Source organism: Anabrus simplex, chromosome 2 (genome assembly GCF_040414725.1).
Source record: "Anabrus simplex isolate iqAnaSimp1 chromosome 2, ASM4041472v1, whole genome shotgun sequence".
NCBI classification, from domain to species: Eukaryota; Metazoa; Arthropoda; class Insecta; order Orthoptera; family Tettigoniidae; genus Anabrus; species Anabrus simplex.
In genome coordinates, this window is record NC_090266.1 from 705,984,292 (window position 1) to 705,999,216 (window position 14,925).

The 14,925-nt window shown below is 37.4% G+C and overlaps 1 protein-coding gene across 1 annotated transcript in view; it reads right to left on the minus strand.

The window, feature by feature from the left end:
- Nucleotides 1–7,695: 7,695 nt before the first annotated feature.
- LOC136863049 (uncharacterized) overlaps nucleotides 7,696–14,925 on the minus strand; it is a 50,092-nt gene continuing 42,862 nt past the window's right edge. The window contains exon 2 of the mRNA XM_067139373.2: nucleotides 7,696–9,478. Within this exon, the coding sequence (XP_066995474.2) occupies nucleotides 8,477–9,478 (1,002 nt within the window). The 3' untranslated portion in view covers nucleotides 7,696–8,476. The remainder of the gene's footprint in view (nucleotides 9,479–14,925) is intronic.

Sequence of the window (14,925 nt, forward strand, 5' to 3'; positions counted from 1 at the left end):
CTATAGTATTGCAGCCGTAGTGTTACGTAATGGAAATACTTAAGTTGCCTGTGAATTTGTGTATAATGATGCTGGATTTAGAAAGTTAAAGTAGTAGTATTTCTTGTCATATTTTCTTTCGTTGTTGTTGTTGTTGTTGTTATTGTTATAGTTGTAGGGTAATGACAGTTTAACTTCACTTTATTGTCACTTGTAATGTTAAGCTAGTAGAAAGCTCAACCTATAGTATTGTAAGCGGTAGTGTTAAACACTGGAAATACTTAATTTTTGTATGATGATGCTGGATTTAGAATGTTAAACTAGTAGTACTTCTTGTAAAATTGTCTTTCCATGGAATTGCTCGTTTTACTATTGTTGTTGTTGGGTAATTGTGTTAACTTTACATATGACGCGAATACTCTATAACATTGCAAGGGAATATTTCCTTCGTCACCAAGATACCCGTAAACACAAGCAGTGGTCATAATATGATATTGACTGTGGGGTCTGATAACGATGTACACCTACCTGTCGAAAGAATTGGAGCAAACTCAAGCAGTTTAGATTACACATTCCACTCATGCGTCATGGTGGTTACATATGCAGCAGGGCGCATCTTGCCTAGTCACGAGTTCGCATAATGCACGCCTCTAGTATCCAGGTAGGTCAGCAGCCGTCAGTTTCTGTACTTAGCCTATTCATTCGTGTACTTATCATTGCATACAATGCCAGGGTGCGTACCCTTTATAATTATGTTATACTGCGTCAAAATAGACCTCGCTAGAAATGAACGCTATAGTCGCTTGTTGACACATATTTACGGAATAGAGAAGGTGCGTGGTTTGCTATTAGCATACTCGGCTCAAAACAACATTCAGCTCCTTCTACCTGTAGGCCTACAACACGCTGCTCGCCACAAAATGCGGGGACAACGCTCTCGAGATCTCTCGAAGTTTCTCGCGAGAAATAGTTCCTGAGCTAGTCTCGAGAAATCTCGAGATCTCGTCTCAGACTGCCCATCACTAATTGCCAGTACGGTGATCTCCTGCTTCATACTGAAGTCTGTTGGCTTAGTAGAGGCATAGTATTACAATTTTTTAAAGAATTGTTTCTTACCTTAGTAGAATTTTTGAAGGAAATTAACTAATCCTTCCATGAGCTAGAAGATCCGGTTTGGCTGCAGAATTTTGCTTTTCTCGCAGACATCACCGAAAAGTTAAATATCCTTAACTTGAAGATTCAAGGTAGGGATACAGATATCAGCGGGACATTTTCAGATGTTGCTTCATTCTCAGAACAGTTGGTACTATGGGAAAGAAATCTCATCCAGGGTGAATACAAACACATTCCCTGTTTGGAACAAACCCTTGAAAAGCAAGGTTCTTCAACACCTTCTTACAACAGCAAACAATACATTGAAATTCTTTCAAATTTGAGAAGTCAATTCAACAAATGCTTCCAAGATTTCAAAAGCATTTCAATTGTTGTACAGTTTGTCAAATTGCCTTTTATATAGATTGATGCTGAAGAGTTCTCTATTTGTGTTATCAAGCATTTTGATTTTCAAGAAGGCAGTGCTTCAGTGGAGTTGGAACTGACTAATTTTCAAAATCATTTACCTGTAAAATCACTTTCTTCAAGCTCTGAAAATATTGGTCTTTTATTCCTAAAGAAAAATACTCACTTTTGATCCAGGTTGTTCTCAAAGTTAAGGAAATGTTCATCTCTAAAAATCTGTGTGAGGTTTCTTTTTCCAGTATGAAATTTATTAAAAAACAAGTACAGAAACAGACTGACTGATGAACACTTGGACAGCTGTATTCGAATGGCAGCCACTGCCTACACTCCCAACATTAAAAAAAGCTTGTTAATGATAAAAAAGAGTGCCATCTTTCTCATTAAAGTTAGTAAGTCTGGTAAAAAAATCTGTTCTTACATTTGTAATTTATTACTAACTACACCTCAGTTCCTTTCTTATGTACAAGTCAGTTTCAATTTATTTTTCTTATGTACAGTTTAATTAAATTCATTTTGAATTGGCTAGAAATGTACGTTTATAGGCAATAAACAAATGTAAGAATTTTTTTACAGTTCTTATTTCGGTCCTAGTTCTTTTGGCAGCTCACAGTATGATTTAAAATGTGTACAGTAGCTCAGAAGTTTCATAAGTTTGGCGGCCTCTGCTCTACATGATGCAAAGCCTGCAGAGTAGCACTCTGTAGGGACTGTTTATACCTGTCCATTCCAAAATCTGATGACAGCTATGATGTCTCTGTGATGATAGTGAGCTGTTGACATTAGCAGTTTTATTTGGGAAAAGGACAATTAAAATTTTTCTTGAAATGCAGTATTAAATAATTGAGACATTGTTTTAAAAATGTATAGTCTCAACTCAAATGTTAATATAGTTCATTGTGTACATCATTCTAATTTGTTAATAACCTTGAAATAATTCCTGTATGAAAATATCAATAATGGTAAGTGGTTATTTAAGTGACCACTATCCAGATGGGTGCCAGCAGTGTGCCTGAATGGATGGTGGTCATTCAAGTAACCACCAATAAATTCATGATATTCGTAATGTGAAATATGTTATGGCTAAATCATTATCACTAACTGTAATTATACAGAACAACAGTATGGTACTTATAATTTCATCAAATGGAATTCACACGTCAAAACATGTTGCTCCTTAAAGTGTTAAGTGTTTGTCAGAACAACATTGTTGAGTGTAATAGTATATGCCGTAGTTTTAAATTAAATGTATGAAATCACTATAATGGCGATTTTTCAGCTTATTAATTGTGCTTCTTAGTCTACTGAGAGGTCAAGTAATCAAGTGTCCTACATTTGAAGCCACCTGTTCTCCTGTCTGGAAACACCATCTGGTCATTCAGGTCACTGCAAGCATCATGATGATCATAGAAGTTTCTTGGGTTGCAGTCTGATTGGAAGCTCCCAGCATTACCAAACCTGGTGCTGAAGGTCATTCAATAGACTGAAGGTGTCTCTGCTTCCATTGTATAAAACAATGGCAAAATATTCCCTGCATGGTCTGACAGGCTCAATACTGGCCAGCCTGCCATGGGTTCCCATGCTGCCTCACTGGATCATGACCTATAAGCTCAGGAAAATTTTATTATCAATGCTTGCTAATCTTCTAGATAACCAATTTTGAAATTTCTGTATGTTGTATTAGTCACCAACATGATTTCTGTAACAAATTGCTATTTACTGATATTTTCTATTTGTTTCCTATAAACACGGGAAACTTATCCATTATCAACAAGATGCTGCCCGTTAAAGCCTAATATGTTAAGAAGCAAAACTATTAAAAGTTGAACTGAGAAACTGATATTGAGGCAGAGTGCTTCCTTGTGTCTGATCGCTGTTGTCCAACCTCATAGTTCTTCACGGTGAGAGGTTAATCAATCAATCAATCCTCAATGGTCTGTATTTAGGGCTGTTGTCTAGGTGGCAGATTCACTATCAGTTGTTTACCTGGACCTTTCTTAAATGATTTCAAAGAACTTGGAAATTCATCGAACATTTCCCTTGCTAATTTATTCCAATCCCTTACTACTCCTCCTCCTATAAATGAATATTTTGGAGAAATAGTGATGGACTTTAATGGAGGAACATTCTTCAAACTTGGTTTGGTGGATCCAACTGTGAACAGAGTTCGGAATATTGGTGTTACGAGTTAGGCAGGTTGTGCAGCGGTCATGTATTTATTTGTTTATAGTATTGGTAGTCAAGTCAGTGTGAAATACTTGGTAGAATTTTCATTGAAGTTGATAGATGATGTTAACAACTACCTTTTCAATAGTGTACTTTAACATCATAATGAACAAGTATGTGCTTACTGACAGCTAGGGAATGTAACTAAGAAACATCATATTCACATGTCACTATCTCATCCAGGTAGGTGTACATCCTATCTACAGTTATCACAAATTATACAGGGTTATTCGGCTAAGATGTCCACCTCAAATAAGTCGCGAACAGTTTTGACTTTCATCAATGGTATTAACGGGTTCATGGTTGAACATGTAGTACATTCCCAGGCTTTTGAGAAATTTTATTGGCTCCATGTTTCCATATGAGAATGTGATTTCACGCAATAACTGCTGATGATATACTATCACGTTTACACTCATAGTTACTGGGATGTCGCACAGATCACAGCACAGGAGAATCGGTCTCGAGATCTCTGACGTCAGTCTCGAGGGAGAGCGTTCCCCATCACTACCTTCCCGCGAAGGAACTGTCAAGGCAGAACAGAAGCTCCTTGTATTTGGAAAGGGACAAGAAAATTGATAGCATTTGCATTCAAATTACAAAAAAAAAAGAATTAAAAAATATACCGGTACCATATTATGCTACTTTTAACAAAATATAATTTAAAGAAGTTCTTACACATAAAATAGACAATTGGAGATACCCTACATTTCCATTTATTTAGGAACAAACTGCTGTATTTACAGGCTGCCACTAAGTAGGCTACAAGGTAAAACACATCAAATTTTCTGTACAGTTCTATTAATTGAATAAAACTCCAAAATACCGTATAAAGGAACAGTATAATTAGTAGAGCATTTCAGAGCTGTAGCTCTAAACAGTACATTATGGATAACCTTAAATACATTTATTTTCAAGGGTTAAAATAGACATTTAAGTAGAAATCATCACCTCAATAAAAACTATTTCAACAGATAATAATGTACCATATTTTGTACTTTATTTTCATTGTCTTCTCTCTAGTGTTAAGCTTGACTGAATCAATTATCAGATTGAGAGCAAGTCTGAATGATAACATACCAGTAAGTTATTGGGATTTTATAGAAAGAATAAGCAGAATGTCTAAATCATCAGGAAAGTAATAAAGGAACTGTCCATTAATCTGTATCATACAGCGTCTTCTCAATCATGATAGATATAATGCTAGCTTAATCAAATGTCTAATCATTATCAACAAAAACCTTCAACTTCTTTCTATATTAGGATTTTTTAACTTCTGTCCATAAAAAGCACATTTTATTGAAAACATGTGAATTTATTCAAGAGAAAGGCTTTTTCAGGAAGTGTATTACATAACTATTGATCATAAACGTCATATTTTAAATTATAATACCTAATAAGAAACAGTATATACTATAAGTAGGGCCTGTCTTGTTAAGGTGTGCTTGTTTAGCCCAGAAAGTTATTAGTTTGATTCTCTCATCAATAATTTGAAGACTCCCCCTTCTGTAGAGTCACATGACCCACGGTTCATTCAGCCAATGATATTAACCGTACAAACATCTGGATTTGGTAGAAACATAAAATTTTCTATCCCACTGTGCTCCAGCATATTTTGTAAGGAAGATTACTTCATATTCTGTTGGAGATAACACCATAATTTTTCCCCAAAAGTTCTGACTGTTCTCTTTGTTGGAAATTTTGCAATTACAAAATTGCCAACTATCGGGTACTGATTTTCGTCTTCTTTCTCATTCGTACCATCTTCTCTGGCTTCATTTGTAATAGCAGTTTCTGAAAACGTTGATCCAGTGTGAGAAGCTGCGTCATTTGAAAGGGTTGTTTCATCATCCTCATCACTAACAACAATACCTTTTCCCAGCTAAAATGTTTAATCACTTTCCTCGGCGAGTGGGTCCAGTGTTGTTTGGTTCCCCATTGTGCTCACTTCATTAACCCTGCAACAAGACCTTTTTCTACATTTGAACTGAAAGGTGTTGGCTCACCTGCTTGCAGCTTGCATTTATTTCTCACGTTATCATTCAGCATCTTGTATGGCACACTGTAAGCTACCGATGCTTTCCGAATAGGAAGTCCACCACTCCTCACTGCAGCTGTAACATTAACCCTGTACTCCAACTCTTCACCTTCCTGTTAATTTGGTGGCTTCTGGTAGATTCCCATGATTATTGTTAAGTTATGAAATTTCCAGTATTAATTAGTATGTCTATTATTAAAAAGCTAATGCAAGTAATACATAGGCTATATATCTGAAAATTCCTTGTTGCAAATAATTGTAGAATAAATATACTTGCATTATTTATCTTCCGCATACAGCCAATTTTTCTATGCAACAGAAGTTTCCACAATTGGCTGAGAATTACTTGTTTCTAACGATTGCTGTTTAAATTTTTACTATGCAACTGCTCCAAGATTTTCAATTCCACATTAATAGTTTGGAATGGTCAAGAAATTAAGCATCATATTGCAATGTTTCCTGCTCACTTCACTTGCATGACAACAACTTTTTCTCTTGGAACATGTAAGTGATTGCCACACTAAATCGGTGTTACCCCATTTTATGGTACACCGGATATGAGTATCAAGTTAATTACTAGGAACAAGCCAGCTGGTCGCAGAGCTTACCACTTTATCCCACTAAATGGTGAGGTTAGAAATAGTGGAAATCTTTACCTTCCTTTCCTCCAAGGACCTATATGGCCTGTGCAGGTGACTTTACTTTGTTATTTACTCTCTCAAGTGTATAATCATCTCTTAATGTTTTCTTCCTCTTTTTTTCTTTTTTACAATTTGCTTTACTTCGTACCGACACAGATAGACCTAATGGCAACGATGGGGTAGAACAGGGCTAGGAGTGTGAAGGAAGTGCCCATGGCCTTAATTAAGGTACATCCCCAGCATTTGCCTGGTGTGAAAATAGGAAATCATGAAAAACCATATTGCAGAACTGCTGACAGTAGGGTTCGAACCCACTATCTCCCGAATGCATGTCCACAGATTCATACCCCTAACCGCATGGCCAACTCACTCAATTCTTCCTCCTCTCATTAGTATTTAGCTGTTATATATATCACACTTTCAACTCATATGCAGTAGTGGTATATTGATGTTGGACACCTGAGTAGCTGAAAGTTGTTATTGAGCATTCTTCTTCATCAATTTGCTGATCTGTACAAGTGGTAATACTCAATATTGTGTATTTTGATATGTAAACACTTTATCTTTTTGGGAGAGGCACTTCTACTATGTTGTATGTTGAAAACATTTAGCTTTGGAGTTTCTTTCCCTCAAAGAACAATCTTGGCTCAGATGATTAAGGCACTGGGTTTTTGAGCCCAAGTGGGCATGTTTAACCCTGGCTCAGTCCAGTAGTATTTAAAGGTGCTCAAGTAAGCCATCCCTGTTTTGGTGGATTTATAGGCATGTAACAGAACACTGCAGGACAAAATTGTGGCTCATTGGCATCTCCAAAAATTGTAAGCGTAGTTAGTGGAACTTAAAACTAATAACATTATTAGAGAACAATCTAATAATGGCCCATACAGGAGCCATTGTTCAAGCTGGGACAGTATATGCTAGGCAGGTGCTGTAGGCAATGTATAGGTAGGGTCTACATTAGCAAGGACTAGTTCTAGATTGAATCCCAGTCGATGCGAGATCTTCTGGAATGAAAAGTCATATCCCAGAGATATGGATTCCATTGAAAACTCTAAGTCCCATGGCTTATGACATTGATTCATAGTCGTACAAAACTCTTAAGCTTGACTTTTAAATCCTAGATATAACACCTTCCTTCAGTGCTAGATATTTTGAAATTCCTAAATCCTTCCATACGGTAAATGTTATTGAGAAAGGTCATCAACAGTGGAGGTTATGTATCATTATCTTAGAGATTTCAATAAAGATAAGAAAGATAGATAAAATGTTGATCTTTATTGTGCTGACATATTTCATTATTTCTCTGTAAGTCACAGTGTTTTAGTTAATTTGTCATTCTTAAAATACTTATTTAGTCACTTATTTTACTGACTGATACAGTTATTTTTCCTGTGAATTATATCTTCTGCCACCACTGAAGACATCCATACCAAATACTAATTTATGACATATCCTTGGTATGATTGTCATTCAAGGCTTGAGCACTGGCATAATATAAGTAGTCCAAAGGTCCTTGAATCAAAATATTTTATGTACAATGTGGTGCTTTAGTGACAGGAATTGCAAATCACCCTTGCTGAAGACAGCTTATTTCAACACATCAGTGCATTTTGCTGAAATTTGCTGATCTGGTACTTATCCATGCCACTATTACACCATATCAAACCAGCCCAACCCAACCCAACCCAGCCCCAGATCACTTGCAATGCACCATTATGTACCCCAAACCAGACTATAAACTTCATATACCAGTACCACACTTTATAAAGCAACCTTATTATTTACACACTGTGCTCAAGTGAGTTTGATTCTGAGTGGATGCAAAGAACTATTAAGGCCAATAATTTAGAGTGCAAACTGTGATGAAATTAAATTATTTTTAATTAAGAAATATTGCACAATTTTAATGTATTCATACCTTAAATTTATAAAATGTTTTTCTCTTTGCTGCTCATAAATAAACATAAAAAGGAAGCTCTTAGTCCATAAGTTAGCTGATATCCTTTCTATTAGTACTCAGTTCATTTATAGTCTTACTGCAGATATTTTAAATACTTGTGAAGTAGGCTACATTCTTTCAAGGGCTGACAGCAGTTTCTGTAGAGGAAGTTGTGGTTGTGTCTTGAGATTCTCCACTAATTGTAGTTTCTTCTTGTGTAATTGTTGTATCTTCTAATGCATTACTTTCAGTACTTGCCATAGTTGTGAAGGTTGTAGCTTCTGTAGATGTGGTAGGGGTGGTAGGGGTGGTAGGGGTGGTAGGGGTGGTAGTACTGCTGACCTCTTCTGTTGTGGCTGTAGCAGTTTGCTCCATGGCAGAATCATTTGCTGGTGCTTCAATACTGTTGGATTCCACCCTAGTTGTTGGCTCTAATGGAGGTGCTACACCAACTTCGTTGATCATACTTTCTTCAGCTTCACCACCACTTTTCTCAGTACCGGTATTTGCTGCCTCTGGTGTCATATGTTGAGTGGTATGATGATATGCTAAAACAGTTTGGAGTGGAAAAGGCACACCAAAGAATGGTGAAAAGGAATGAGGATATATTTGAAAACGGTAAACTGAAGCAGTTGAGGATTGAGCTGGATCTGATGAGGATTGAGCTGGATCTGGTAGTGATTTAGGTGTAGCTGTAACTGTAAGTGAGGGCTGTGGAGAATCTGTTGTTGTTGGCAAAGAATTGTTTGTAATGTTTGAAGCAATTGGAATAGCAAATCGAGAAGAAAGTGAGCTTTGTAGATATTCCATAGAATCCTGCATGAGTTTTTGTGAGTCTGGTCCTGTTACGAATACTACTTCACTTCTTCCTCCATCTCCATACTTGTTTTGGTATGAGAATCCTCTGTATATTGATGAGGAATATATTAATCTTGAGGTAGCAATGGCTGGGACCTGTAATGGTAGACCATTTGCTATACCATTATAGAAGGGATTGCCAAAATATGGTTGAATATTGAATCCATTGGTCAGTGTTCTGTGGAATGGGAACCCATAGTTTTCCACAATTGGTGCATATGGTCCTGGATATCCAAATGTAGCAACCACCACAGGTGGTCCTAGAATCACTGCAAGTGTTACCTGCATCACAAGAAATATAAAATTAGATGTAAAACTTCAACATCACTTACATTGCTAAATAGAGAAAACAGGTCAAAACAAACTTTTGAAAGATTATTCATCCCAGTAAAATGTTAGGTGTACTTATTTCTTCTACATGGTGTTAGTTGGTCATTTTTTTAAGTGTGCAATTTTTTGTAAGATGAATTAACAGTATTTGATAAACAAACAGCTATAATAATATATCATGCAACAAGTCTATAATTGCATTTATTAAGACATGCGTGTATGTATGAAATGAGCTTAAGTGATATACAACATAGTTACCATTATATACAAGTTGCATAAGACTGTCTTTGTTCAACCATAATTAAATGTCGTAAGTTTCGAATTTTTCCTTGTTACTTTACTGAATTCTGTTTGTGTTTTTAATAAGTTTTCTTTCCTTACCTTGAAGGGGTAAAGCGGACCACTCAGAGGGTGACGCCCTCTTTCTTGCCAGGAGATGTGTGGTGGCAATTTCAGATGAGGAAAAGGGTGACAAGGGTTCAGCTGTGGCCTATAACAGGAACTGAAGTGAGGGTGGGATACCACAGAAAACCATTCTTAGGACAGCTGATGGTGGGACTCAACCTGCTGCCTCCTGAATACAGAGTGTAGCTCCAGAGTCCCACTGTTTGGTGCATGCATTGGGAAAGGTGTTAAAGTTTTTATTCCATACCCAGACAGGGAATGGCGGACCTCCTAGACAGTAATGCCGTCTATCAGGTGAGGGAAATTTGTCTCGGTGATGTGATTTGCGGAGAAGATGAGATGGTTGCAGCTGTGGCCTAAAATAGAGACTATCCAGGCATATGCCTTAGTGCAGGAGAATGGACAATCATTCTCAGGACAGCTGACGGTGAGGACCAGCCCCTGTGTCTCCTGAATGTAGAGCTGCAAGGCTAGTAAAACTAGCCGCTGTTAAGCCGAAGCCTGCTCTACTCAGTATTTGTATTAATAATGATTATCCTTAAGTGCAAGACCAGGTGTGCAATTGGATTGGCGGAGAAAATGTTTCTTTTCGAGAAATTGAAGTTACTTTGTTACAGTACGTTAGTAAATCTAAACACAAACTAATCTTTATAAGAAATGCCTCATAACAAGATGTACATCACCTAAATGAAAATAGTGATAATTCATGAAACACCTTTAATTGCTTTATCAGAAATAACTAAATGATCCCCCATAGTGGAATATAGTTTGAAAAAAAATCCATCTTCAAAGTTCGAAGGATAATGTTCTTGACTATTGTGACAGATGGCAGGCATGATATATATTGACCATGAGAGTTGCCAACTAATTCGACACATGGTCTACACGGAGTAGCACTGTGGTTTGGGGATTTTAACCTCAAACCAAGACACATTAAAACACAGGAAATGATCAAAAGTAGCTGAGATGAGCTGCAGAATTTACAGCAAGAAACAAAATAGATGCAAGTGTTTATTTCTTATTAATGAATACACATTGCAGATGATTAGATCTTACTTTTCAGTACTTGATGAAACACGTGATAGCCATAACTGTCATTTTGAATTGCTGCTTTCAAGGCTTGAGGATTATTTTGTGTATGATATTAATCGATATAGGAGATGGTCGTTTGGAAATTGCCTTTGTAGTGATCAACTTTTCATCAACTCTGATCATAAAAAGTGGTATTCCCTTTCTGAAATGTTTGATGGTGGGAGTAACAACAGTATTTTAATGTACCGGCATGTAATTAAGGTAGAGTTACATCACAAATATTTAGCATATTTTACAGCTCGTATACTGACACAAAATCAAGAATGCTCTTCATGATATATCGATTGATGGTGCACTTAGATGGGTATAGAAAATTTTTCATTTCAAGAAATTGAGGTTAATTTGTTACTTCTGCGTGCATGATTCAAATTGACATACTTGCTGCATTTTTCATGCTAGAGCGCAAACCGCTGCCTGCTGCTGTGCATGGGTTGTATGATAGACAGAGACAGATATAACACTCCGCGCCAGTGCAAAAGTTTCTTCGTTCAACTCGCACAGAATTGTTCTTGTCTCTTATGGGCAATATCCACAATTTGTTTGTTAAGCAACTACAATTGTTCACAGAGTACAAGAATTACAGTAATTAAGACACACTTGTCAGTCAAGGAATGCCCCTGATAATTTCTGCTCTCGTCTGTTGGTCTCAGTAACATTCTTTATTATTTAAACATCCGAAAAGATGCATCGCTGCCACCATATGATTATGCATTCCTTTACTCACAACATTGTAGAATTTTAACATGTATTATTTACAGAATAATGGAATGCAAATTAAAACTGAATTGGGAGAAGATCACTTTGGTTTCATCTGGCATTCTGATTTGAAATTTCATTTTCCTGCTGTTGAAGTACACTTGAATGAACTGGTACCGATAATGATGGCATTGCTTTTCCTTTAGCTGATATAGAATGTTTGGCCACTAGGCATTGTCAAATGCACCAATTATATCCTATTTTTGCCTTGAGAAAATGTCCCAAATTCGTTGTCACATGGAAAAACGGTGTCTTCAATAGATTTTTATGGGGTAAAGTCATACTGAAATTGGGATAATAGGCCATGATGATGCACCTGGGTCCAAATCTTGGGAACAGAAGGCTACTACTACTGAACTGTGCCACTGTGTAGTAATTAATCATATATAGACTTTGTGAAGTATTTCCTGGACTTAAGCTATGTTTTTCTGGGGAGTATATATCCCCTGTATGGTATAAATAACTTCATATCAGATAGGTGAATCAAGTTTTCAATAAAGAGTGTAGAAAGATCACCGGCTGCTTGAAACTGACTCCTGCAAAAGAAGTCTATATTCTTACTGGTATGGGACCTCCCAGTATTTGTAGGTGACTATGATAAATCAGAGGTTAGCAACAAACGAGCTCATGTGGAAAACTGTGGTTTCTACTTAAGAAACTGGAAGACTTCCAGAGAATGTAGGTTTCGTGGAATGACACGTGTTTTTATAATAGGTTTACTCCCAGGAGTCATAATAGACTACGTGCTGCATTCCTTATTCAAATCTAGGATAAATTTCTGTGTACATCAAAGGCCTTTAATAAAATCACCAGATAATTGTATACTTGAGTTGGGGAATTCAAACAATCAACATCAAAACTTTATGGAGGCATGTTGCATTTCCTTGCGGTTGGCTGTAATAAGGTTTGGTGTGTATGAAGATCATTTAATTGCTTGTTCTCTATGCCAACCATCACATTCAGAACAGGATTTGATGCTAGCCAATGATTTGATCAACTTTACAACACTGCCATTTAAATTGTTATTTTGATATTTTAAAAATATTTGTATTGCATGTGGATTTGTTACCCAAATTAATGAATGTATTATTGTATGAAGTACCCAACGTGAAGCAATTTTGAGAAGTTTTGGTTATGAAAGGAAAGAACTCTGGTGATACTGTAAATGCTCTTCTGAAATTTTAAATACAAGGGGCAGTCAAGTGAAAACTGAACACCCACCATAACACACATTCCGTGAAAGGTGGCAACACTCTTGTTACGTATCGATACTGCCATCGCTGTGGTAGGAGAACTGCATAGTGTCAACTCACAGTTACAGGCAGTTGTTGGGTTATGTCTTTGATGGTGCGCGAACTGGTCTAGTGTGTTCATACAGCATTAGAAATGGAAGCAAGCAAAGAAGAGCAGAGAAGTGTAGTCCGTTTTCTGGTGGCGCAGCGCTATGACGACACTTTGCAGAAACTGCGACACGCCATAAAGTCAAAACGCCCTGGAATGCTATCAGACGGAGTTATCCTGTTGCATGATAATGTTCGCCCCCACACTTCCAATCTGGCAAAGGCTACGCTTCAAGGATTTGGTTGGGAAACAATTCAACATTATCTGTACAGCCCGGATCTTTCACCTTGTGATTTTCACATTTTTGGCGACCTGAAGAAAGACATTCGTGAACATCGGTTTCAATTGGATGAGGAAGTGCAAGAGTGGGTGCTATTGTGGATACGTCAGCAACCTACCTCTTTCTACAAAACTGGAATTGATCGTCTCGTCTCCCAGTGGGATTAATGTATTAACGCTTTTGGTAATTACTTTTGAATAAAACCATTCCATGATCACGTTGTAGCAGGTGTTCGGTATTAATTTGACTGCCCCTTTATAACTATAACTAGATTCATAACTTGAATGTTTTCAAACTCCTAAACTGAAGCAAAATCAGAAATAACCACAAATTTACTATGTTTGGAACTCCCTTTGAGAAATGAATTTTAAACACAACTAAGATGAGTGTCAACTGTAGGGTATCAGTAGATGAATAATTCTCATGACCTGACCAGGGTAACATTTACTGATAGAATATTGTCAAGTGAAAATAACATACCAGAGAACATTCTCCCATATGACTACATGACTGCAAGCTATGGAAGGAGTAATCCTTAATGAAAAAAGAAAAGGAAGCCCACAGACCACGATGGATTATAATTTTCTTTTTAAAAATCTATAAAAGACATCATTCTTTGTTAATACCTCATATATAAATAGAGTTTGGCCTTCAAAGTGGAAGCATGCTATTATCTAATCCTTATTGATAAACATAACTCCTTTTTATCCATGATGATATACAGGAATATATGGAAGAGAGTAACCTATGAAAATTACAAGTCATATACAGAGAGATAGGAACATGAAAAGGAACATTGACATCTTGGAACATCCCAGTTAGTCAAACAGCTCTTCTCCTTACTCCCAAGTCTTCCCAGCCCAAAGTTTGCGACAGTTTTGTAAGGCTACTCTTTTGTCCGAAATCACCCACAACAGACCGTGCTGCTTTCCTTTGGATCTTTTCAGTTCTCATATGTCCGTCTCCGTAGCGTAACGGTTAGTGTTATTAGCTGCCGTACTCGGCGGCCCGGGTTCGATTCCCGGTACTGCCAGAAATTTAAGAATGGCTCGAGGGCTGGTATCTCGTTCAGATGGTACACGCAGCTCACCTCCATTGGGAGTGTGCCTGAAAAGAGCTGCACCACCTCGGGATGAGGACACGAGTTTACTTTTTTAGTTCTCGTATGAAGTTTTTTTTGCTAGTTGCTTTACGTCGCACAGACACAGATAGGCCTTATGGCGACGATGGGACGGGAAAGGGCTAGGAGTTGGAAGGAAGCGGCCGTGGCCTTAATTAAGGTACAGCCCCAGCATTTGCCTGGTGTGAAAATGGGAAACCACGGAAAACCATTTTCAGGGCTGCCTACAGTGGGGTTCGAACCTACTATCTCCCGAATACTGGATACTGGCCGCACTTAAGCGACTGCAGCTATCGAGCTCGGTATATGAAGTAGTCATGGTGTGAGTTCAATACACTGGAGTCATACTCTAACTGGGGTCTTACCACAGACTTATACACCCAGGTACAGTACAGTAGCTGTATG